This window comes from Belonocnema kinseyi, chromosome 4 (genome assembly GCF_010883055.1).
Source record: "Belonocnema kinseyi isolate 2016_QV_RU_SX_M_011 chromosome 4, B_treatae_v1, whole genome shotgun sequence".
Classification (NCBI taxonomy): Eukaryota; Metazoa; Arthropoda; class Insecta; order Hymenoptera; family Cynipidae; genus Belonocnema; species Belonocnema kinseyi.
The window spans coordinates 53431842-53459046 of NC_046660.1; the positions used below are offsets into that span (position 1 = coordinate 53431842).

Here is a 27205-nt window from a genome sequence, read left to right on the forward strand (position 1 = left end):
TTATAAATTGAGGAGGGGAGGAGTAGAAAATTGACAAAAAATGTGTTACGTAATTTATGGACGGTTCCGTACAAACATTTGGCCCAATTCGATCAACTCATAATTATTTTTCACGCCGGGATTTTGCTGACACAGCGGCATGTGGCATAAGTCAAAATGATGTTCTCAATTCACGAGCAGAAAAATTTACAATGCAATTCATAAGCATAACAGTGCAGTTGGGAAACAATCAACAGCATTATGCAATTTACGAGAGACTTCAAAATATACGTGGAAATGAATATGCACGAATGACGAATACAAAAGCTTGAATGAGCTTCGAAGTTTCTAAGGAGTGAAAGATAAATAGAGAAATAAAGCGTGCTTGTAAATAAATTTTTGAATGTTATTATCGTTTAGCGATTAATAATTTTTGAAGAAAACATTAAGAATTCAAAAACCTGATTGCGATTAGGTTTAAAACCGTGAAAAATAAAAAATTAAGAATGACGCAGTGATTTTTTTAAAATTATTTTTTCCTTCTGTTTTTAAGAAACTTCCTCTTTTTCCCGGTTTTTCATTTTATTTTTAATGCTAACTTATTAATTAGAACTTAATTGGAACAACTAACTGATTTTGGTTAAAAACTCCACTATTATATTTTTGGTTCGGAATTTATCTCGTTTGTTTGAAAATTCTATTTGGTTGAGAATTTAATTATTTTTTTGAAAATGCAAGCATTTTGTTAAAGTTATATTTCTACTTTAATATTTAACTACTTGGTTGAAAATTCATATTTTGGTTAAAGGTTCATCTCTAGTTGAAAATTTGTTGATTTTTACGGTTGAGAATTATTTTTTTTAATAAAAAATACAGCTTACACATTGTTGTTGAAAATGTATTTTTTAATTAAAAAATATTCTTATTTAGTTAAAAATTCAACTATTTGGTTTAAAATTTACGTATTTAGTTGAAAATTTGTCTTATTTTGTTGGATTCAACATTTTTTTCATTTAAATAAAAATTTTTTTATTGAAATATCATCTTTTAAATGTGTCGTTGAGTATTTATCTTTTTTGGTTCAAAAATCCACTACTTGGATTAAATTTAAACCACTTTATACAAAATTAATTTTGTTGTTGAAGATCCATCATTTTAGGTAGAAATTCATATATAAATTGAAAATGGCATTTTTCCTTGAAAATCGTCTTTTTGGCTTGAAAATTCAACAATTAGGTAAAAAATTTAACTTTTTGGTTGAAAATAACCTTTTTTTGTTAAAAATTTAAATATTTAGTTAAAAATTAATATTTTTGGGTGGAAAATTCAAGTATTTTTTATTTTCATTCTGAAATATTGTTTCGTGGAAACATCAACACTGTTATAAATTCACATTTCAGATTAAAAATTGAAAAATTTTGTAGAAAATTATTATTATTATTTTTTTTTTTTGCTTCAAAATTCAACAAATTTGTGGAAAATTAAACCATTGGTCTAAAACGAGCTTTTTCCTTTAAAATTTGCTTAAAAAATCATATTTTCGAGGATCAAATTCAACTGTTTTGCAGGTAATTCGTTTCCTTGGCTGCAAAATCAAACAATTCTGTAAAAAATTAAACTATTTGTTTAAAATTAACTTATTTGTTTAAAATTCACATATTTGCTTGAAAATTAAACTATTTTTATCAAAACTTAACTATTTGGTAGAAAATGAACTTTTTTGGAGAAAAGACGTATTTTCTGGTTGTATAATTAACTTTATTGTAGATAATTTGTCTTTGCGAATTCAAAATTTAACCATTGGGTTCACAATTTGTCTTTTCGATTGAATTCTACTGATTAAAAATTCTTCGTAGTTTTTTGTTCAAAATTATTTGTTTTCAACTGAAACTTTTACGATGCCGAATTTCAATCTACTTTGTTTGGAAATTAAACCGTTTGGTTGAAAATATTGGTTGGTTCAATTATTTTGCTAGACTTTTTTTTTTATCAAGAATTCAACTGTTTTGTTAAGAATTCGTCCTTTTAGTTTGAAAATTCATCTTACTTGGTTTAAAATTGGTTTAATTTAACATTTTCTTGCCAATTCAACATATATCGACTTAAATTTTGAGACATTTAAACGGTCTTATATTAAATTCAATATGTTTTTTTATTAATTTAATGGATAAAATAGGTTATGGACGGCCCCTAAATATTTTAATTTAAAGTTGTATTATTTCCAATCATGCTAATTTATAGTTCCGCAATTATTTTTTCTTTCAATACGTGCATTCATTTGCAATAATTTGCAATCATTCCATGCACTTGTCATAATATTCAATACACGCACAACACGAGTTCTTTATTATTTTGTATTGATTTTTAAGGCTTTATTATTTAAATTAAAAAATCCGTTTTCCTGATTCCTGGTTTCAAATGTCGTCTTTTTCACTGTCAATAATACATTTTGTACTATTTTTTATCAGCTAAAAAGTAATAAAGATAATGAAAGAAACACAGAGTTTAAATAGCCCGATATACTTTTGTTATTGATTTTAGAACTGTGAAAGAATGTCGAAGATTTATAAAGAGAGAAAAAGAAAAAGAATTCCAGACGATTCCAACCATTCTACATAAAAAAACTGTATTACGAAAGTGATAAAATGTTTTCGCCTTGGGTTTATTTAACACAAAATTTTGATAACGTTTGTATTATACATATTATGGAGAAGAAATCTTATCTTGCCTGTCATAAAAATTAGAAGATTTCATGCAACTAATGAAAATGTATGCTCATATTATCTTTTCAAGGATAATTTTTTGATTTTTAATCAAAATTGTTCGCGAAATTCTAAAAGTATAATTTGATCTTATCACTTTTGCAAGCATAAATCACAACTTAGTAAGATTTGCAATTATTTTGTTGTATTGAACACTGAATTGTGCCACTGACCCATAGAAGTTTTCTGCAAAATTCGGAACAGTTTGCTTTGAATTAAATATTTTTCAAACTTTGATATTTTATTGATTTCGTTATAAGAATTATAATACAGCAAACCAGTTCCATTTTAAAAATCAAAATAGACTCGTATACGGTTTTTTGTGCAGGAATGTTTAGGGACTGATGAATATTTATGAACTGGGATAAATCCGGTTCGTAGCACGTCTTTTTTTCTTACGATAGCACTTTTTTTCGTTATAGAACATGAGCTTCAGTAATATTTACTAAAAGGGGCCGTAATAAGTCTCTTTTGGTCTAATAAATCAAGACTAGTCTACTCCAGTTTTAATCTACAGCAAATTCCGACTCGTCTTGTGTATTCCTTATAAAGAAAGACCCAGAATTATAAAACGAATGATAATTTGGACACTTAATCCGAGGGATAAGAATTATTTCAATTTGTTCAGTTTATTTCAGTTTTAAATATTTGAAAAAATTAAATTTCTAGGGCAATACGTGCGTTCTGTGACTTTAAAATTGTGGAAAAAATATACTTGTATTTATCTTTACTGATAAGTAGCACATGATGTATATCAAGTGTCCAAACAGCGGTTTTGAATAATATGTATATGGGCCACGTAGGTAATTCACGAGCTAAATTTGACAACTTTTTTAATAATCAAGGTGATGTTCACAAAGAAAACTTTCGTTAGCAATTGTATGTAAAGAATGATTATTTGTTAAAAATGGATACACCAATGTAGTAGAAAATTTAACCTTTCAAAATATTTTTCTGGTTTACATGGAAAACCTGAAAGTGTCAGATAATTTTGTTGGTCAGGGTAAGGCAGGGAATTTTTTCGAGCGTGCTTAAATTTATTTGAAACACGTCAATAAGATTAGGTAAGATAAGGATGTTTTTTCACTTATAAAAATAAATGTATAGAATGAATTTATACTTCTTTAAATAAAACTTCTTTTAAGCATATTCACGAATTTTAGGAAAATATATTTAATTAAAAATAGTAATACGTTAAGCATGCATATTTTAGGTGTTCATGAAAATATTTTTAAAAATTGTTTTAATTACTAATTAACCCTTAGATTCACAAATGGACCTAAATTAAACGAAAATTAATCTTAATTTATATAAAGTTGACCTGAACCTAAAAAAATGCACGATTAAGTTCTGCAATAAAGATATTAATCGTCTGAAGTTCACGCAATTTTTTGTTGAAGTTCCTCTTATCTCTGAATTTAAATACATTTCTGAACTTAAAATACAACATTTTTCAGTATTATTTTTTACTATGTTACTTTCCCCCTTTTATCGTTCTTCCACTTAATTGTCAATTGAATTGTAGTACCACATAAGAAATGATTAGAAAGATAGTAAGAGATTATTACATTTTTGGTTGAGAATTCATCCGTTTTATTAGAAAATTGTATTACTTAGTGGAAAATTTAATTCTTTCTTTGAAAATTCAGAAATTTTGATAAAAATTCATCTTAATCGGTAGACAATTTTATTACTCAAATGAAAATGTAATGATTTTATTAAAAAATAAAAAATCTCTGTTCAAAGTCATCCTTTTCGGTTAAAAATTAACTTCTGTGTAGAAAATTCGTACTTTCGGGCTGGAAATTCATCTGTCTTGTAGAAAATTCATATTTTTGGTTAAAAAAGCAACTACTAGTTTACAAGTTTTATTGTTGCTAAAAATTCGCATTTTCTGGTTGAAAATCCAACCATTTCATTAAAAATTAACTTCTGTTTTTAAATTTATATTATTGGGCTAAATGCACCGGCTTTGTAGAATATTTATATTTTTGGTCAAATATTCAATTACTTGGATAAAAATCAGTTTTTCTGTCATCATATTTTTAGGCGGAAAATTCACCTGCATTGAAGAAAATTAATCTTTTTGGTTAAAAATGCAACTCAATGGTTAACATTTATTTTTGTTATTGAAATTTCACATTTTCTGGTTGAAAATTCTAAACTTTAGTTGAAAATTAACTTTTTTTTTGTAAATTCATATTTTTGGGCTGAAAATTCACCTGCTTTGTATAAAATTAACCTTTTTGATTAATTATCTAACTTTTAATTAATTTTAATGTTAAAGTTTAATATTATATTAAAATTTAATATTAATTTTTTTTTAAAATGTAATTATAATTAAGATTAATTAACTAAATAATTAACTAACGAACTACTTGGTTGAAAATTTTTTGTTTGTTTGAAAATTAACATTTTCGGGTTGAAAATTCAACCATTTACTTGAAAATTAAGTTATTTGTAAATTCATATTTTTCAATTAAAAATTCACTTGCTTTATAAAAAATGTGAATACTTGGTTGAAAATTATTCTATTTTGGTTAAGGATTCAATTATTTTGATAAAGATTCAACTATTTGGCTTAAAATCCACTTTTTTTGTTGAAAATTAATATTTGCTGGTTGGAAATTACATTATTTTGTAGAAAATTCGTCTTTTTGACCAGAGGGAGGGAAGATTTTTTCTTTTCTTTTTTAGGAGGAAGTTTTTTTTTCTCTTTTTCAGATTGCAATGGGAATATTTTATTGTGTTTATCCGAATTGGTCGTAAGATTCTTGATTTTATTTTCAGGAATTATTCGGAATTAAAATTTGAACAGTATAATAGCAAATTTAACTATTTCGTTGTAAAATGATTTGATGAAACAAATCAATCCTTTCTTCGACCGTTGATATTTATTGATTTCAAATCGTAGATTTCAAATTCTTTATGTGTTACGGTCCAATCGTAAATCAAATGAGTTTCGAAGAACATGTTTTTTTGACTCATATTTATTTTTTCGATTTACGATTGGACCGTAAGACATAAAGAATTTTAAATTTAACTATTTCGTTGAAAAATGAAGTATTTGGTTGTAAATTCATATTTTTGTATTACAAAAATTATCTTTTCTGATTAAGGTTTCAACTACTTAGTAAAAAAATGAACTTTTTATTGAAAATTCATATGTTCAGGTTAAAAATTCAACTGCTTCGTGGAAAATTCGCCTTTTTGGTCTTAAATTTCTACAAATAAATAAAAAATTCAACTGTTTAGTTAAGCATTAAATTTTTGGTTTAAAGTTTATATTTTCACTTTATGAAAATTCATATCTGTGTTGTATGAGGATTCAACTATTTGGTTAAAAATTAACTTTTTAAATGAAAATTCATATTTTCGGGTTCAAAAGTTAACGGTTTTGTGGAAAAATAATCTTTTTAGCTTGACAATTTCAGAACTTGGTTTGTATTTTTTGGTCTTTGTTGGTTGATAATTCAACTTTTTTTTATGAAAATTTATCTCTTTTAAAAAATATTTAATTCCCTTTGTTTAAAAATGCAACTTATTGGTCGAAAATTAATCTTTTTTGGTCGAAAATTAACCTTTTTTTCGTTGAGGATTCAACTAGTCAATTCTTTTTTTGTTTAAAAGTAGTTGGTATATTTTAGATAAAAAATTTTATTATTTGGTTGTAAATTAAATTTTTTGTTGAAATTTAACTGTCTGGTTGGAAATAAATTTTTTGGTTGATGCTTTATCATCGATGTAAAAAATTTATATCCTTAATTGATTATTTAACTATTTTGTTGAAAAATCGTCTTTTTGGTAGAAAATTAATCTTCCTGGATAAAAATTCATCTTTTTGTGTAAAATTTAACAATTTGTTTAAAAATACTTCTATTTTGTTTAAAATACAATCATTTTATTTTAAATTTTAGGAACTCAATGCATTTCAAATTGCATTTAAGACTGTACCCATATTAATTTTATGCAAAGGAACTTATTCACTTATTTGCGTAAAAATCTTCTTTTTTCCATTTTTTAAGAGAATTTGCAGCGAATCAGTCTTATACCAATGCCCATTATTTTTTTATTCTTTAATAAATTTATTTAATTACAATTCCTGACAAAATCCTGGAATTGTCAGAGTATTTTTTTCAGAATTTGAGTAGACACCCTGAAATATTCCTCTGGATATAACTTTCGCAGTTTATACCACAAATCGGGTTTAATAAAAACATTATACGGATACGCGTATCTCGCGTAACTATCGTAATACCGCGTAGGCGATTTTACCGTTATATCAGGCCACAGTACAGAATATCCAAATTGCATGGCAAGCCAGATCCTTTTATTAAAAAAAATTCTTGCCTATCATCGGAAAATTAAAATCATGTTTACCTCGTGTAATTTACTTCCCCGGCTAACTAAGAAAATATTATAAAACGAGACTCCGATAAGTAAAGCGAGATTAAATTTAGCATAAACATTTACAACTTAGTGGAATCCGTGACCTTTCGGTGCAACATTTCTTCTCACTTAGCAGATCTGAAAATATTGTTTTCACTGAAATTCAGAGAAAATTAATTACCAGAAGAAATGATGAACAATGCCAGATGTATAGAGATGAAACATCATAACATTTTTCTTTTAATAAAATAAAATATCAAATATTTCAAACGTGATTCATCTCCCGGAAAAAAAATACTTTGTTAATAATTATTGTTAGTATAAATAACATTTTCTTATTTTGCGAAGGATGCAGAACATGTTATCATTACGTTATTATATATTATCCTTCTGAGAACCGTATAATTTGCTAATATCTCTGCAGCCGGGATCCTTCAATGTTGTACTGAGCATATTTGCCGCGTTTATTATCGACATACAGCCTTTCATGTAACTGAGAAAGTAATCTTTTCAGGGAAAGGAAGTAAAACACTCAGTTTCTATTAGTTTTTATAAGAGCAAAAATATTTTTTATTTTTCCAATCAGCCAAACTTCGCACAATTGCTGAGGTCAAAACAAGTCTCTTATATTTTTGAAATTCGCATAGTTAATTTATAAATTAAATAAAAGATTGAGTAAAATAGAAGAATAAAAGATTAAAAAGTAAACTGACCAATTCCATTTTTAATTATCTAGAGCTCGAGCTTAGCGTATCAAAATAAGTTGATACTTGGATTTTCCTTCTAGAGTAAAATTTCATTGTTTGCCCAAAAATGCATTATTTTATTTTTCATTTTTTATTTTACGAAAATATCCGCGTAATAATGATACTTCAGCAGAATTTCATTTTGAAAATGGGGCTCACAATAATAATTTATAATAATAATAATAATAATAAAGTGACTAAAAGTAAAATCATTGGTCGTAAATGTAAAATGGCTCTCTCATAAAAAAGCAATGTTGAGTATTTACGGTCCACACTTTTATTTTTTTTGCATTATTGTTATATTATGATTGCAACACCCCTTTTCAGAGAAAACAATTTTGTTTCCTTTTAGTACATTTTAATATAAGCTTGTTTTAAAAAATTGTTATTTTATTTTTCACTCTGGAATGATACATTCAAGTACCAATTAATTTGAACAGGACCGTGACGTAAATTAAACATATATTAACGATTTATAAAGTTATAAACAATTTTTAAGACTAGATTATTTCATTGAATAAATTGGTTATAACAATAAATTCAAATTTTGAATAAAATTTGGATGTTTGTAATAATTTGTTTAACCCTTTAATATTTATTGATAATCTATCATTTGACGCAGGAAACTGATGTAATATCTTATTTTTTCGGATTTTTAGCCAAAAAAAAATGTTCGCCATATTGTATTATCACGATCTTCAATTTGGATTTTCTCTAAACAGAATAATTTTTCTTGATCAAACATTTCTTATTCTCATTCAGCAACCCCATGTCTTGGGAGAAATTTTTTATTTATGCACAAGATTAAAAATTCTTTTTTTAATCACTATCCAAAGCCGATTTTTAAAAGCAATTACATTTTAAATAGAAAATTCTCTTTCAATTCTCTAGGAAGCACGATTTCAGTTTATTTTTATTTTTAAACTGGTCTAATTTTAGACTAATGTCATTTCGAGATTGTCCATATCCGTTTCCTCGAATCTTGATAACTTTTTTTGATAAAATGTTTTTCGCGTCAATTAAAAAATACTTCGACTCGGCAGTATATATTTGATATATTTATAGATAATAATGTCGATTTACCCAATGTTTTTTCGCTCTTTTGTTAAGTTTTCTACAACAAGTTCTCTAGGTATTTTAGGATATTTCAACTCTATTTTGAAAATTTTTGATAATAAATTTTAATAGAACATAAAATTAAAAAATGTGACTTTTTTCAAGTTAGATTTTTTTTAATAAGCAAAAATTACATTTTTTAAGATTCAGTTGTTAAGCTAGCTTATTAAAAATATTGGACTAGTCATCTCGAATTTCAGGACCACGAGACACTTCGTAATTTTTTTACTATTTCTAATTTCAAAATATTAAAAATTTTATTCATATAAACCAACTTAAAATCCAAAAACTTTGCAATAAGAAGGGAAAATTCATCAGCAACAATGACTTTTTTTTAATTTAAAAAAACGAAGACAATCAATGTTACAAATATTTTTCCACCACAGGTTCATTAACAAGTGGCTTTTTATACGAAATTTAGGAGTCAGAAATGAAAAATAATATTCTGGGGAAAAAATTGACATTTTTGGAAATATTAAAAAAATATTTCAAAGTATCTAAAAATTCCAGGGCAACTTTTTTAAAATATTTTTCAAAGAGAATAACTTCTCTTTTTGATATTTTCCTGCTTATTTATCGTATTTCTCTTGGAAAAAAACTAGAACTTTATTTTCAAATAAACGACTGTTATTTATTTGGGAATTTTTAAGCCTTTTGGCATTTTTTCTACATTTAAAAAGTTAAAAACCCTATCACAGGATCGATTTTAAACTCTTATTTAAGCTCTAAAGAATTCCCTTATTCCCTAATATTTTCAAGCAAATGATGGTATATTGTTGATCAGGATATTAATTAATTATTTAAGTTGAATACTAAATAATATCCATTACTACTGTAATATTTGGAGAAACAAGAAAAAATCTGCCTCAGCCTGGATTTGAACTAACAACGCCACTTTCCATGAGTGGTGCAATAACCAATTACGCCACCGGTTAACGCTCCACTCATGGATACTGGCGTTCGTGGTTCAAATCCTGGCTGAGGCATATTTTTTCTCACTTATCCAAATATTATTCCAATAATTCACAATATTTAATTGTTAAAATAAAAAATTAAATAAATTATCATATTTTAAAATGGATAATTTTCCCGCTGTATTTGTTTATATATTAGTGAACCTAGAATGGGCCATTGTACAATGGTTAGCTTCAAGCTGAAATATTTTAAACCACATTTTTTTAAGTGAATATTGTGAGTGATACTTGATAATATGAAATTATGTTTGCTTACGTCATGAAGTGTCTCGGCGGGTGCGAAACGCACCTGTGTGTAAATACACACGTGGTGGCGGATGTCACGTGAGTGCGTGTCAACGAATTCTTGGCATTGAGTCGGCCTCCAGACGAGAACGGGATATCCCCCGTTAGTGGTCATATTATACATATGTATCTATATACACATATGTCTATAGATATGAGAGACCACAGCGCTAAAAGAGCGCGAAAAAAGGGAAAAGTTTAAATATTCACTTTTACATTTATAAGAAAAAAAAACATCTTTTTATTAGAAATTTTATAGTTTTTAAAGAATGTTAAGTCGTTTTTTAATGATTTATGCCAATAAGGAATTGATTTGTTTTTAATTGGATATACTTAGGTTGTTAAAAATCCATTCACGGGGATATAAAAAAGGCCAAGAAAACATCAAATCTGTTAAATAAACAGTTTTTATGTTTTAAATCGTTCTATTAAACGAAAATATTTCCACTTATAAAATTTCCCTTGTTAGTCTAAATAAATCGTGATACTTATAAGTGTAACTAATAATTTGTTTTAAGATGCGTAAGAATCCCTTAAAATAAAATTTATTTTATCCCCTAAAGTTCTCTAGACATTTTTTAAAACCCCTTAGAATACTTTAAAATATATGTAAATGTTTTTGGAAATTCTAAAAACACATTCAAATATGTAGAAATCATTTGACAGTTCATAAATCTTTAAATTCAATTGAAATTTTGCGAATTCCTTCATATTCCTTGAAACTTTAGAAATTCATAGATTTTTCTTTAGATAAAATTTAATTTATTCCCTACAGTTCTCTATAAATTCGTTAAAATCCTTTGAAATCATTTAAATAAGTAGTAATCAGTTTATATTTCCTGAGATATTTTAAAATAACTTAAAATCTTTGAAATTTCTAGAAAATTATACCCTAAAATTTTCTAGAATACAAAAAAGAACTGCCCGCCACGTGGGCAAATTCTCATCGCGCTACTCGCTTCGCTCGCAAGTTTAAGCGCGCCTGTGGCGCGCAACTGTTGGCTCTCGCGCTTCGCGCTCGATGATGTATTTACCTCGCGCAACGCTCTCGGTCTTAATATTGTTGCACATTCATGCGCAAACTTTTTTAAATTATGACTCAAAACATCGACCACTTTAATTTCGTGATTGTGAATTCTCTTTTCTTACAAGAGCTTAGCTCGAGAGTTTGAGCGCACCTACGGCACGCAACTAATGGAAATCGCACTCCGCGCTCGATATTTGCATGTCTGCCGCATTCGTGCACATACTTTTTAAAATCAAAGGTCAATGGACCGACAGCTGTAATTTTGTGATTTTTAACTCTCTTTTGTTAAAGCTCTTTCGACTTAATCGAACACATTCCCATCACGCATCTCGCGCTTCGCACTCGATTCTGTTCAAAATGTCAACTTTTCTACATTACACACAACACTTTTATATCAAATATAATACATTTTTTATGTAACTCTGCCTGGGATTGCTTATTCAAATATTGCAAAATAAAGAGCAAATTGTATATAATATGATTATTTTTATATTTGTTTTTTTATTTTGCTTCAAATTGTATTCTAAGCTGCGCTGAAATATTTATCATTTCAATAAATTTATATCATTACAATTCATAATATGCATAAAAATTGAATCATACTACTTCTTATTTCCTTGTTTTTATAATTTTTTATTTTTAATCTTGCTTTTTACGATTAAAGAAAAACTGCTGCGCATTTGCAAAGGGTCTAATACAGGAACCTATATAGGGTCCTATCCAGGATCCTATGTCCTCTTTGGTCTTTTCTGTCCTTTTTCCAAAAATTTAATGTTTTAATTTTTAATCTTATTTTTTACGATTGGAAGAGTATCTACTCGTCCTATCGAAAAATGATCAATAATAAATTTATAGATTTTTTTAGGCGAACAACTGTTGTCTATTAATTTTGGTTCGTACTTGAGTCGTTTTGTCAAACAATTTAATATTTTTATTTTGAATATTATTTTTTACGACTAAAGCCAAAACTACATGTCATATCAAAAATTATAGCTCTTTTTTGGATAAACAAGTTTTGTCTCATTTTGTTTCGTAGCTTGTGTCGTTAGGCCAAAACATTTTTACTTTTTTATTTTTAATGTTGTTTTTTATGACTAAAAACAAAAACTACGCGTCCTATCGAAAAGTGATTTAGAACAAATTTGTAGATATTTTCAGGGCGCGCAATTTTAGCTTATTTATTTCTTTCTTATCTTGTGTGTTCCAAAACAGCTGGTTTACGAACTTGTTCTTTCTTTTTAGGCCTTAAAAAAGTGTGCTAAAGCTGAATCCAATCTGATCTATTTTTCAAAAGTTATCGTGCCTACAGAATACAGACTACAGACAGACAAACACCTTCGCAAAAATCATTTTTTCTGACTCAGTGGGTTTCAAAATCTGGAGTTTTTATGAAAACCGACAAAGTGAAATTTTACAGATTTTACATCATAAGGATGAGATTGCAAAAAATTAATATCATAACAGTTCTAAAATGTTTTAAAATGAAATCTATTCACATTCTTTGTAATCTTTTTCAATGACGTAAGATCGTTCAAATCATAAAAAATAATCAATTTTCGAACTTAGCAATTTACAATTCTTATTTTGGTGTTGGAAAGTGAACTGAAATCTTCTTTGGATAAAAATTTAAGTATTTTTTTAAATTTCATCAGTTTAAGAAGAAATGTAATCTTTATTGTATAAAAATGCAATTGTTCGGTTGAAAATTCAACCTCTTTTTAGAAAGTTTCTCTTTTTGATTTTAAATATTACCTTTCTTAGCAGAAATTACATCTTTCTTGGATAAAAATGCAACTCTTTGGTTGAAAATTCCAAAATTTTTGGAAAGTCATGCTTTTTGGTTAAAAAACTTCAAAAACCGGCTATCTGGTTGAAAATGTAACTGGTTTTTAAAAAATTTATTTTTCGTTCAAAATTTATATTTTGGTGTTGCAAAATGAACTGAATCCTTTTCTGTATAAAGTTTCACCTTTAAAAAAAAACAGATTTCGTTTTTTTTAATTATCCTGTTTTAGTTCAAAATTCATATTTTTTGGATGAAAATGCAACTATTTGGTAGATAATTCAAATCTTTTTTTTAAAAAGTCAAGCTTTTTGGATGAAACAAATTCGTCTTTTTTTAATGAGAATTCAAGTTGATTGATTTTGAAAAGTCAACTGGAATCTTTTTTGGATGAAAATTCAACTATTTTGTTGAAAAATGGTTTTTTTTTTATAACAAAAATGCAACTATTTGGTACCAAATTCAACAATTGTGTTAAAAAGTAATCCTTTTTAGTTAAAAATTCGTCTTTTTCTATTGAAAATTTAATTTTTTCCTTCGAAACTGATTTCTTGTTTAAAAATGCATATTTTGATCCTGAAAAGTCAATTGAGATTTTTTTTGACAAAAAATTTTACTATCTTTTTGAAAATCTATGTTTTTGGTTTAAAAACTCACCTGTTTTAGTAGAAATACCGTGTTTTTTTCATGCTACTTTTGTTTTAAAATTCTTCTACTTTGCTTGAGTATTCAACTATTTTGTTTGAAAGATTTTCTTGGCACACTTTATTAAGAAATCTTTTTTTTTTTGAAGATTTATATTTTTAGATGAAAATTCATCTCTTTGTTTGAAATTTTGAATATTTTGCTAAAAATTAATCTTTCTTAATTGATAATTCAACTACTTAGGTGAAAATTATACTAGATTGTTACAACAAAATTTTTTTGATGAAGGCCTATGTCTTTAGTTTAAAAATTTAACTGTTTGGTCGAAAAGCCTTTTTTTTAAACTTAATTTTCTAACAGAAAATGTGTCTTCCATTTTCTTAACCTTGATTTTTAAAATTTGAAAATTCCCTTTTTTTAGTAATAAAATAATTTTTTGGGTGCAAAATTTCATGTTTGTTGGGTAAAAATCAATCAGTTTCGAGGAAAATTAACTTTTTGCTGAAAAGTCATATTCTTGTATGAACATTCAATTTTTGTAAAGAAAATTCGTCTTTTGGCTTGTAGTTTCAACAATTTAAATAAACTTTCATTTCTTTTTTGAGTGAAAAATCTTCATTTGTTTAAAATCCTTCTTTTTTTATCAATTTGATATTTTTTTATTGAAATATAAACTATGACACTTTTTTGTTTGGACTTTATCTTTCAGGCTGAAAAGTCAACTATTATGTTTAAGATTTAATTATTTTGTTGAAAATTAAAATATTTTATTAAAAACTCATATTTTGCAGTACAGAACATTTGTTTTAAATAAATTAATAAATTACAACAATTTTAGTTCGTGTCTGAAATACAAATTTTATTCCATTTATAAATGATTCAGTGTTAAGAATATGACAAGATTAAAATGCTGGTATTTCAATATCAATGATGAAGGAAAATGAAAAATTAATTGAGGAAAAATCAGGAAATTTCGAAAATGAAGTTCTCGGGCACCCTAATTCTACTAGCAATAACTAGCAAAACATTTCTAAAAAACTAAAAATTGCGTACAGTAAGAGGAAGGGGTGAGGGCTCGCTATAAAATATTTGGTTACGGTTTAATATAGGGGAAGGGGGTATTATAAAGGGTCTATAATTCATTAAGTACGACCCCTAATCAGATTCCTTCAATCCAATATATTCTAGATCCGCTCATATAGGGACTTCCATAAACAACGAGGCCCATATTTGCCCCCCCCCGTGTTTCATCGTGACATTCTAGTCGACCCCCCCCCCTAAGAATAGGGTACTACTTGGTTTATGGAAGGCCCCGAATTGAAAATTCATGTATTTTGTTAAAAATTATTTTTTTCTTTTGTAAAGAATTAATCTTTCTGGTTTAAAAAATACTATTTGGCTTAAAATTTCTTTATTTGGTGTTGTAACATGTTGGGGCTTGTTATTGTTTGCAGTGAACATCTTTCTGTTTTCTGGCCATCCGTTTTCTTTAATATCTAAGTATGATCTAAGTGTAAAACCACGAGGCTACGTCTCGGTCAACCCCCTCCCCCCATGTAGTCTAGCGTAGCCTACATCGAATCCCCCCTCCCCCCAAAGAAACCACGTGGTTTATGGAAGGGAAGGCCCCTATGACTCAAGAAATTTGTTTCCGCATTTGGCTATGCATGTATGAATCGGAACTGTATGTGTGAATAATGTTCGTAATGTGGCTGATATACGCGAATTGCCACTAGCGCGAAGCGTGTGAGACGCCGGCGTTGTTTACTCCTGCTGAGAAGTCTGAGAAACTAACGCGTTTGCAATTCGGGGGAGTTCTCGTTGACTTCTGATCTCCCGTTGAGAAAACGAGGAAATGGCATTATTACTCTGAAAAAGCGTTCTCTACTCCTATAATTACTATATACACTTCTTGAGAACTTACTTTATCAGTGTGGCAACTTAAGCGGGAAACCGGGAAATGACCGGGAATTGAATTAGAAAAACCGGGAATTTACTTCTATTCGTAAACAAATTTAAGTTTTAATTATTTTAATAATTTTGATAAATTTAGATTATTTTAAGAGAGACAGCCTAGGTAAATAAATACAATTTCCCTCGGAACAGGAAATTTTTGACATGGAACAGGAATTTCTTTTATAATTAAAACTGGAATTTAGAAGAATGTAGTTTTAAAAAATCTGAGCAAAAGTCAGGATGCAAAAAATTAGATTTTAAACGAAAAATTGGAATATTCTTTTTTTTTGCGCAAATTTTATCTTTCTTCTGTGAAAATTTTGTTTTGAAAATTCATGTAATTTTTAGAAAATTTGTCTTTTTTTTGTAAAAAATTAATCTAATTGGTTGAAAATTCAACAGTTTGATTGAAAGTTAATTTTTTCAAATGCAAAATAACCGTTCCATTTTGGGTGTAAAATTGACCTTCTTTAGTTCACAATGTAATAATTTCGATGTAAATTTGTCTTTTTAAATGAAAAGATATTTATGATTTCGTTGAAAATTCACATATTTTGTTAAAAAATTGACTTTTTTGGTAAAAAATCGACTTTTTTGAGTAGAAAATGATTTTTTGCTTTGAAAGTTAATATCTCTTTGTTTAAAAATTCTTCTTTTTGGTTGAAAATTTGAATATTCCAGTTAAATATTCATCAGGTTAATGGGAAGTCAATCTTTTAGTATAGAAATAAACGTCGAAATAAACCTATTCAGTTGAAAAATCAACTCTTTCGTTAAACATTAATTTTTAAAATAAATATTAATCATTGTAATTAAAAATTCATTCCTTTGGTTGAAAAATAAGCTATTTGATTGAAAACTCGTTTTTTCTTTGGATGAAAAGGTATTTTTTTACCAAAAATTTAACTATTGGGTTGAAAAATGATGAATATTTCAGTGGAATACTTGAATATTCAACAAAAAATAAGAATTTTTAAACAATAACTTTCGATCAAAAAAATAATTTTCTACCAAAAAAGTCGTTTTTTTTTAAACAAAATACATCAATTCTTTTATTTCATTGAAAAACACACGTACTTTGTTTAAAACAAACTACTTTTTTGGTAAAAAATTATTTTGTTATAAAAAATTATTCTCATTGTTTCAAAATTATTATTATTTTTTTTTGAAAATAAAATTATTCCAGTTAAATATTCATCATATTAGTGTAAAATTCGTCTTTGATGTTAGAAATCAATGTACTTGTTTTAAAAATAAACTCTTGTCAAAATTACTTTTTTTTTGTTGATGACCCATCATTATAATTCAAAATGAATTTCTTTTTTTGAAAAATGAGCTCTTTAATTGAAAATTTGTTTCCTTTTTTTCAAAATAATTTTGTTTTTAAACTGAAAATGAAAATAATATTCCAGTAGAATATTCTATAATTTATTTAAGTCTTTATTTTTTTGGTAAAACATGAATTTTTTTACAAATAATTTAATCATTCAATTTTTATTAAAAAATCATCTTTTTCATCAAAAAATTCGTCTTTTTGTTGAATATTGATTATCTTAACTTAAGACTTCATTATTTAAGTTTTGGTTTACAATTAATATTTTTTAGTAAAAATGATTATTTTTTTGGTTGAAATTTCAACTATTTCAGATGAAGATACATTGTTTTAGTTGAAAACTCATTTTTTTTAATTAAGCTATTCCAGTAGAAGACTTATCATTTTAGTTGAAAATTCATTAGTTAAGATGCATTTTTTTAACTTGAAGTGTAACCATTCCATTTTCTGTTGAAAATTGATTTTTTTTAGTCCAAAATTCAACTATTATGTTGAAAATTTGTATCTTTTGATAGAAAATTGAACTATTTCGTTAAAACTCATGTATTTTGTTGAAAAATTGTATTTTTTGGTCGAAAATTAATCTTATCACTTAAAAATTCATCTTCTTTGTTAAAAATTCAAGTATTTCAGTGTAATATTCATTATTTTAGTTGAAAATTCATCTGCTTGTTTTCAAATTTCTCTATTCCTGCTGAAGATTCATAATTTTATTTAACAATTAATTAATTTTGCAATGTTTTGCCCTGTTGTGTCAAAGGATGATTAAGATGATCGTCATGATCGAAAATAAATGTGCCTAGGATAGGCCCTCTTCAATATTTCTTTATAAATATATTATATTAAATAATTGCATTTGGTAGATACTTGCCCACCTGCTTAGAGTAGCCTTGTAGATATAAAGTACTTTTTTCAACAATGCAAGTCAATTAAAAAAAAATCAACCATATTTTAGCACTTTAGCTATAATCCTATCTATTGTAACAGTAGTTTTTCAATAGATTATGGTTATTTTTAAACTGTACTTAGCTATTATTTCATATCGATAATTTTCTAAACTGTCAGACTGTTGCGCGTTTTGTGTTAATAGTTATATTGTTTAAAAGCTTAGCGTAAAAATATAGCTGGCAAAAATAGAAATGCAAATTTTTCATTAATAAGATACAGCCTGACCTACCCTCTTTCTTTTTTTAGATCAACAACGCGAAATTTTTTAAAATTCTCAGGTGAATAATATTTGAAATTTTGTGTGCATTTCTACTTCTATCTTTTTTAATGCTCATTTCATAACTGGCTTTATTTATTCTCGTTTACTAATATATTTTGCATTAATAATTCGTCACCAATTAATAAGTATTTAGGCAATGTAGTACGAATAAAATTTTTTCAATATTAAGTATTAAATAAAAATATTTTTATAGATTTTAGAACACGCCGTCTTAGAAAACCGGGTGTCTAAGATGAGCCGTTTGATATATTCAGGGTTGCTACAGGTCAGGGAATTCCAGGAAGTCAAGGAATTTAAAACTGGTCAGGGAAAGTCACACAAGCTTCACGCTAGAAATAAAATTTTTCTCCAAGAAAGAGGATTTTGTTTTAAGCCAAAGTTCTAATTTTAAGGGAAAAAATGTGCTTGAATCTAAAATTAAGTCAAAGATAAGTTTAATTAAAGATGAAATAAAATAAGGCTGTAAATAATTCAGGCTTTCATGTATATTATTGTAGAATCAAAACCTATAATAATAATAATAATAATAATAATAATTAGAGAAGCCATAATTAATAACTTGGAAAATATTAAAACGGAAATCCTTCTTAATATTTTAATTAAAAGGCTGGTTAACTTTAATATTGAAGAGAACTGTAGCTGCTTCAGAAACCTTAGAAGGCAATAGCCATACATAGGAGAGTTCTTCAAATAAACACAATTAGTTTTTATATGGCTTGTAACTGTACAAAGTGAGCCACGTGGGAAATTGAAGTTTTGCCCCTTCACATTTAAAAAAAAGGATAACTTATAATGGTGACTCCTAAAAATAATTATTACACTAAATTCAGAGAAGAACTTGCAGAAGCAAAAAATTGTCTGAATTTAAGGAAGTCAATATCTGATTTTCACAATAAATCATACGTCATCAGTATCTCAAGTTCAAAAATGAGTATTGTTAAAAATAATTTATATAATCGAGGAAGATGTTTCTATTGTTCATTTTAATAATTTTGGAAAAGGACTGGAATTAACTTTAGAAAAAAATATTTTAGGATCAAATTATTTATTTAATAATATTTTTTTAGTTTTTTGTCTTTCTTTTCCAAGAAAAGAAGCATGTCTTATATATTCCAAATGTTATATGGCTTGTTTCGTTTCTTCAAAGATTCTTGGTATGTTTTAATTCAAATAAATTGATGTACAGATTAAACCATTTTAATGTTTTCAATAATGTTGTACATGAATACGATTTTTCTAACAAAAACGTGCCCGATTTTAACCTGACATATGTTTTGTAACTTTTACCTTCAGTTTCCTTCCCAAATTAATTAGAGTTAAGAATGGAAATATTTTCCTTGATTTTATAAATCATTTTTAATAATGCTCATTTGTGGAGTTGAGATAACTGAAGTTTATTCTTAAATTCAGATAAACTTTACTTGAATGGACATAATTGTTTTTCTATTAAATTTAATTTTCGCATTTTTTTCGAAACGAAGAAAGACCAAAAAATTTGAGAAAAAAAATTTTTAATTTAGAAATTTTTACTAAAACGCCTGTTGTTCTTTTGTTATATCTTGCATCGTTTAACTTTTTTTATTTTTTGCAATATGTTCTCCAAGTTTCTGCTTCTATCGTATTAGCAAAATATTTCCAATATTTATTCAAGAATGGTAATAAATTTCTCGATAGATGAGTAAATTAGTTTTTACTATCTAAATCAATTAACTAAAAGCAGAGATGTCAGTTTAATTTTATGTACTGCTTATCGTGTGGGCTCATAATATAAAGCTCTTTTAATCATAAAATACATATTTTTTTACAAAAAAAATGGTGTTTATACCAAAAGTCAATATAGGTTTATCACACATTAATTTTTTCACCGACTTTAATCCTTTTTTGTTATTTTTTTACTGTAACTATCTTCCTGTTAATTTTCCTTGGAATTAAATAATAGCGTTAATTAAATTAATCTTGAAAATTTAATAATAGATTATTTAAATATAATTTAACAAATGTAAAATTAAAAAAGCTTAAAATACCGTATGTGAATTGAAAAAGATTTGTGCGTTATATCTACTCATGTTTTGTCATTTAAAAGTTTCAAATTATCTAAAAAATTAATGCGTTTTCAATGAAGATCCGGAAGATTAAAAAAAAGATATTTTTAATAAAAAATTATCAGATTCAAAATATTTAAAATTTGTTATCAATTTACGTTTTGCGGGTTTTTACTGGAAATTGGTATTTTTAAATGAAAAAGTTTACAAACAACACTTAAATTTTTTTAAACAATTTTAGCGTTTGTTAACATTTTTACGGGAAATAAGTTAATATAAACAAAAAACATTAGATTGTAAGAAATATTTACAATCTTAAACACTTTTTTGTTATTGTACGGTATTTTTTTGCATAGAAAATTGGTGCTTCTAATAAAGAAGCTTTGTTTTGCAAAGAAGATAGAAAAATCTTGAACTATTTTGGGTTATGCTCGCATTTTCACCAGAAGTTAGTATAGATTTCAAAGAATATTTACATTTTTAGAACAATTTTTGGTTATTTTAGCAACTTTCGTCAGAAATCGGTTAATTTAAACAAAAAACATTAGTTTAAAAAGAAGATTTACAATCTTAAACAATTGTTTGTTAATTTATAGTTAAAATTTTTTGTGGAAAATTAGTACTTTCAACACAAAAATAACAAGATTGGTCAGTTTATCATTATTCTACAAATTATAATTCCGTCATTAAATTCACAATTATTTTGTTTTTTGTCCTCTTATATCGGAAATCGCTATTATTAATAAAAAAATAATTGCTTTCAAGTTATTTTAACATTTTTAATAGAAAATCGATTAATTGAAACAAGAAACATTAAGTGTAGAAAAATATTTATAATATTAAAACATGTTTTGTTTGTTTTTTTCGTCGAAAATTGGTATTCTTAAATAAAAAATAGGATTTTTCAGATTATTAGTATTCTTTCAATTATAATTCAGTAATTAATTTCACAATTTGATAATTTGTTGGTTTTCTATACCGTAAATCTGTACTTTTCATAAAAAATCAGTGGATTCCAAAGAAGTTAAAACAATTTTCAATGTAGATTTATAATTTTAGAAACAAAAATCATTTGACTCAGAATTCTGAAGAACTTAAGGTTATGTAAGTATTTTCCGCCGGAAATAGTTTTTTTTTTATTCAAAAAAACGTAATGATTTAATTTACAATAGTACTATCAATTTTCATAAATTTTCAAAAGTATTGAATTTTTTCTTTTTAGAATCTCATCATTTATGATTGAGAAAGTATTAGAATTGTCGGAAATTTGACATCACACTTTTTCAACGGATCTCCAGTTTCGAGACCCCCTGAATCCGAAAATCAGGTTTTCACGATGGCGTCTGTCTGTCTGTCTGTCTGTCCGTCCGTAAACACGATAACTCTCGAAATCAAATTTCAAAAAGTGAGCCCATTTTGAAAATCTTTGAGACAACTTTTTTCTGAATTGAAAATTCTATGTACGGATATTTATATTATTAAAAAGAACAAACAATTTATCTTTATGACTTTTTTCCATAAAAAGAAAAATCTCAGAGTTATAGCGTTTTCAAAAATTTTTTAATCAACCGAAAATCAAAATTTGAAGCCGAAAACCGCACGATATGAAAAAATGTCAAGAGAAAAAAACATTTCTCTTTGAAAGCCCTACAAGATCATCATAACCAATTTTTGGATTTTCTTCTAAATCGAAAATTCAAATTTTTATTGCACAAAAAATAATGGAAAATAAAAAATTCCATTTTGTGGACAAACTATGTAGGATACGAAAAAAGATGAATTAACAAAAATGGTTATCCCAAAAAAGATCTACAATTTCTTTAAGAATCACTTCTTGATAGAACGCGTATTTTTTGTTTTATACGTGAAAAATAACTTTGAAAAAAAAAAAAAAAGTAAAAAAAAATGTGTGGAAAACGACGAAAGTTACGAGAAAAAAATCCAAGAAAACCTGTTTACAAATGTCTGTCGGAATTCGAGCGCGCAGTGCGAGTGTCACGATAAGAATATGTACCACAAAGCCTACAGAGCTTTGAAAAACCTAATCTTTGACTATACTTAATTAATTAGACAATTCAGAATATGAAGACTCATATAAATACTGCCATCTAAAAGAGATCTTTTTGATAAAGTTTTTTTCAAGCATTCCAAATGCAAAGAATAAATATCCGAGCACAAAGCGCGAAATTCAACCGTCGCGCTCCCTAGGCGCGCTCAAACTTGCGAACCGCGCGCGCAGCTCGCGATGAGAATGTGCCCGCGAAGCGAGCAGATTTTCTGTTATTTTAGAATAGTTAAAAATAATATCTATTAAATACAACACATTTGTTATTAATATTAATTTTATTTTTTAACTTAACAATAGCACGAGATAAGAAACATAATAATCGCGCGTATATCGCACGTGTTTACTTTCCGATGATATTAAATTTATATATATTTCAATACTGTTATTCTAACGTTATTTTCTTTTCTTATTGCAGGATAATGCGAAACTTGGAAAGGTTATCGGGCAGCGACCAAGACTGCGTCGATCAGGAGATGTACATCGACGACGACGCCTCCGTGGATTCTCTTACAGGAAAACGCGGTCGCCATCATGTCGTCGGGACAGAGGTTATTATTTTCAACTTTTACTTTTCTTATTTTCAACTTTTTCCTTCTTTCCTTTTCTTATTTTCCATTACATCGCCCACTCAGCTCACCATTTCACCACTACGAGGCACCCTGTGGATATTTAATAGAAACACTAGACGCGTCCTTGGGACACCTTGGGGATATTGAACCGCAGACCTTTTCTTGAGAACTTATTGTTCACTATTTCCCTTGCATTCTTCGTTATTTGCAACCACATAAATGCAGGAAATAATCTCCAGACCAAAATTGAAGAGGAGAAAGATAATTTTCCAAGATCAAAAATACGTCATACCTTCACATTGGAATATTTTAAGAAACGAATTTTGCGTAAACAGCTTCAAGGTTATTCATTATCTCAATTAAACATTTCGCGTAAATACTTTCAAGGTTACATTTTTATTTGTCCTTAAATTTTCTACTGGTCATACATTTACTAGAAAAACAAGGACAAATATAAATATAGCCTTGAAAGTGTTTACGTGAAATGCTTAATTGAAATAAAGAATAACCTTGAAGTTGTTTACGCAAATCCGTATCTCATAATTGCGCAATATTATTTATATAGAAATCCCCTTGCGTATCTAGTACGCTACCGTTTTCCGTTCAAAATATTATATTATTAATCTGTAAACTGCTTTTTTCACAACATTATTAATTCTAGACAACGAAATTTGCATATGATTTCTTTTTCTTTTGAGAAAACTAATTTTTCAACAATTTCATCATTTAAACGAAATTTTTAACAATTAGAACGGATCTTGCAAGAAAGATTTTCTGAAAAATCTCACCATTTTGGCGATCAGCCCTTTTTTATGTCGGTGGAATTTTTTGTCTGCAAATATAACTTTATCATTTTTCTCGTAAACGATGCAAGATGTCATAAAAGAGCAAGTGGTATTCTTTTAGAACATTTCTAGGTGTGCACATTTTTTCTATATCTTTCGATGTTTCTAAGAAAAATGCGGAAATTTGGTTTTATGAAAAAAATTCTCCTGGTCCCAATAATGGTTTAGCCTTCACAAAACTTACAGCATGTCTTCATTATAAAAATTTATTAAAACAGTTAAAATCCTGGAAATCTTTTAGAAGTCCCTCAAATATTCGAAATGACTTAAACTCTGCGGAAATACGTTGAATCTTTGTAAAGCTCTTAAAAAAGACTAAGAGTTTCAAAAAATATCCTAAACTCTTGAAAAAAAAATTGAAATTTTTTCAGTTCATTCAAATCAATGGAAAATTTCTAGGAATCTTTTAAAATATCCTTAAATTTTTTAAATCTCTAAAATTCTTTGAACTATTAGAACATATTTACAATTCTACAAAATTTCTCAACACTTTAAAACAACATGAAATTTGTAAATCTCTTGAAAATCCCTTGAAATATTTTTAAATACCGTAAAATATTTCAAACCTTTTGGAATCTTTTGAAATTCCTGGAAATATTTTAACGGTCATGAAGATGCCTTGAGATATTATAAATACCCAAAAATATTTCCAATCATTCGAAATCCCATTAAATTACTGAAATCAATCAAAAATTCCTTGAAATTAAAAAAAATACCCTAAACTATTTTAAAAGCTTTGACCAAAATTCCTTGACTTTTAACATTTTTTTCAATATAGTTGAATATTTGGAAAAAGAATTACTATTTTCAATTTACTCTTCTTCCCAATTGTCAGAAGAGCGTCATTCGCATGCAAATTATTCATAATTTATTCAGAAACGTTCCATTATATATACTCTGCCATATCCGAGACTAGTTTGTAAAAACAAGTTTTGAAGTTATTCATCTAAAACTAATATTTCAGCTGATAATGTGGCTACTTTAAGTCTTTTATTTAAAATTAATGTAAAGTCTCGCACTTTTTGGATTGGATTAATTTAACTGGAAATTAAATTACAGGTTTAAAACTGTAAAATCAGATCTCAGATGTGTTCCACTGGGTTTTCCAGTTTTTAAATTCAATTCATCTCGAGCGTTCCATGTAAAAAAACTCAAGTAATTGATTTTGCTCATTTTTGGAACTTTGAACAGGAATTTTTTTTTAATTCCGTTCTTCTAAATTAGAATAAAAATTCTTTTCCAAAATATGCGTTCCGTGTGAAAAATTCCCTGTTACAAGTCAAATTACAATGCCTTGCAGAAACTCCTTGTCCTGTCCTAAAGTAAAAATTATAGTTCCTAGCGAAATTTCCTGTTTTAAAGTGAACCTAAAATAAAAATTATAATTTTACAGGAATTTCCTGTCAAAATTGCCAATTTTTTAAAAATTGAAATTCCCTGTCCCAGCTTATAATTATAATTCTTGTACAAAATTCCCTTTTCAAATTGAAAATTATGATTTTTTTTACAAATTCCTTGTTTCAAGTCAGAATTGAAGTAATAAAGTATATGAAACCACTTTTAATTTTCATGTTTACTACATTCAAGAGAAAAATCCCGGTCACTGAATCACATTCCCGGTCATTTCCTTGTTTTTCCCAGTGATCAAAATTCCTGGCCATTTCCCGGGTTTCCCGATGTCCAGGTGAGGTAAAAACCCTGTTTATCTAATCCAACTTATTAATTTACTTTGAAAGAAAACTGGTTCTTAATCCAAGGTAATATAAACATGTTTTTTCTAAGATAAGGATGTTCTAGGTTTACGGTGGTGTTCAAAATTACTTTAATCTTTAACTTGATATATAAAATTAACAAAAAAGACCCATTTGCTATGGTAAAAAAATTCAGGATCCGAGAATTTTTCAATAGAAAAATGAGTTTTTTCAGGGACAGTCCTGTTAATTGGGAACTTCATGAAAATTTCAGCAAAATTTATAATTAGATCACAAATATTATAATTTTTCTTAACAAATTTAATAAACAAATGCATTATGCAGGCATTTGTTGACGAAAGAACTTTTATTTTTTTCAGGGTTAGTTCTTTTAATTGGAAATTTTACGATAATTTCAGAATCATTCATACTTAGTTGATTAATATTATGTTTTTAAACAAATTTTATTACAAAATTCAGTATTCGGGAATTAGTCAACAGAAAAATACTTTTTTCCTATGTCAGTGCTATAAATTGGAAAAGACGATAATAATTTGATCAACACTCATGATAATTGAAACAACATTCTTAATTTTTTCATTAATTTTATGTTAATTGCGGACGAATTTTTGTTTTTCATTGACAGTCCCTTTAATTGGGAAGTCTATAACACTCTTATCAAATTTATCAACTAATTATGAATTTTGCTGAAATTATCATAAAGATCCTAATTCAAGGACTGCAGTCGAAAAAAACGAATATTTCCGCACACAGATGCCCGAATTTCGCAATTGTTTATTAAATTTGTTTTAAAAAATCATACAATTTATCAACATATTATGAAATTTGCTGAAATTATCACGAGACTTAATTTTTAAAAAACTCACAGCAAAAACACTAATCTTTGTATCCATAAAAGCCTGAATAATTCATTTGTTAGTTGAATTAATTTATGATATTATGAAATATAATCTTCAGAACAATTTGCTTCATTATAATCTTGTTTCCATCCAAATTTTGTTTAATATAACTTAAAAAGGCGTAAAATTATTTACAATTATAGAAAGGACATTTTCAACAAATAATTTGTTTCTAAAATTGTTCTTTGTTTATTTTTCAGATTTTGTATCTTAACTTCAACTCGTACTGTGACTTATAAAACTTGTGGAAAGACCTGAAATTCACAAGACGTAATCTTTTAAATCTTATCTCTCATTTAAACCAATAAAACTTCCAAAATCTTTGCGTGTTCTCAAGATATAACCAAAAATTTCCAAGCGTGTCGCGTCGAGTTTGAACCGACGCCATTTTATTTTTTACTGACCAACAATTTCTAAAGAAAGCCGAATTATAAATAAACTAATTTTTTGCGATAAAAGTCGTCTTTGTGAAATCTTTAGGAATATCTTGAAATCTGTGTCACGTTTTCGAAATCTTTGTGAAATCCTTGAAACCTTTGAAATCTTTTTGTATTTTGGAAATCTATTGAAACCACAATGAAATATTTGAAATATTTTTGATATCTTCTGAAATCTTCTCAAATGTTTTGAAACCCTTGGCAATCACTTGAAATCTTTGAAGTTCTTGAAATCTGTTGAAATCCTTCTTAATTCTTCAAAACATTTTGTGAAATCTTTCTGAGATATTTTGTATTCGTTTGAAACCATTAAAAAATTTTGAAATATTCTAAATTTGGTTAATACCTTTTGAAATCGTTTAAAATATATAAAATGTTTTGAAACCATTATGAAATCTTTTAAATATCTT

The 27205-nt window shown here is 27.0% G+C and overlaps 1 protein-coding gene across 1 annotated transcript in view; it reads left to right on the top strand.

Annotated features, from left to right (window-relative positions):
- Positions 1 to 27205, top strand: part of LOC117171345 (protein dimmed-like) — an 82156-nt gene that overhangs the window by 18736 nt on the left and 36215 nt on the right. Inside the window, exon 3 of the mRNA XM_033358580.1 lies at positions 22749 to 22881. Within this exon, the coding sequence (XP_033214471.1) occupies positions 22753 to 22881 (129 nt within the window). The 5' untranslated portion in view covers positions 22749 to 22752. The remainder of the gene's footprint in view (positions 1 to 22748; positions 22882 to 27205) is intronic.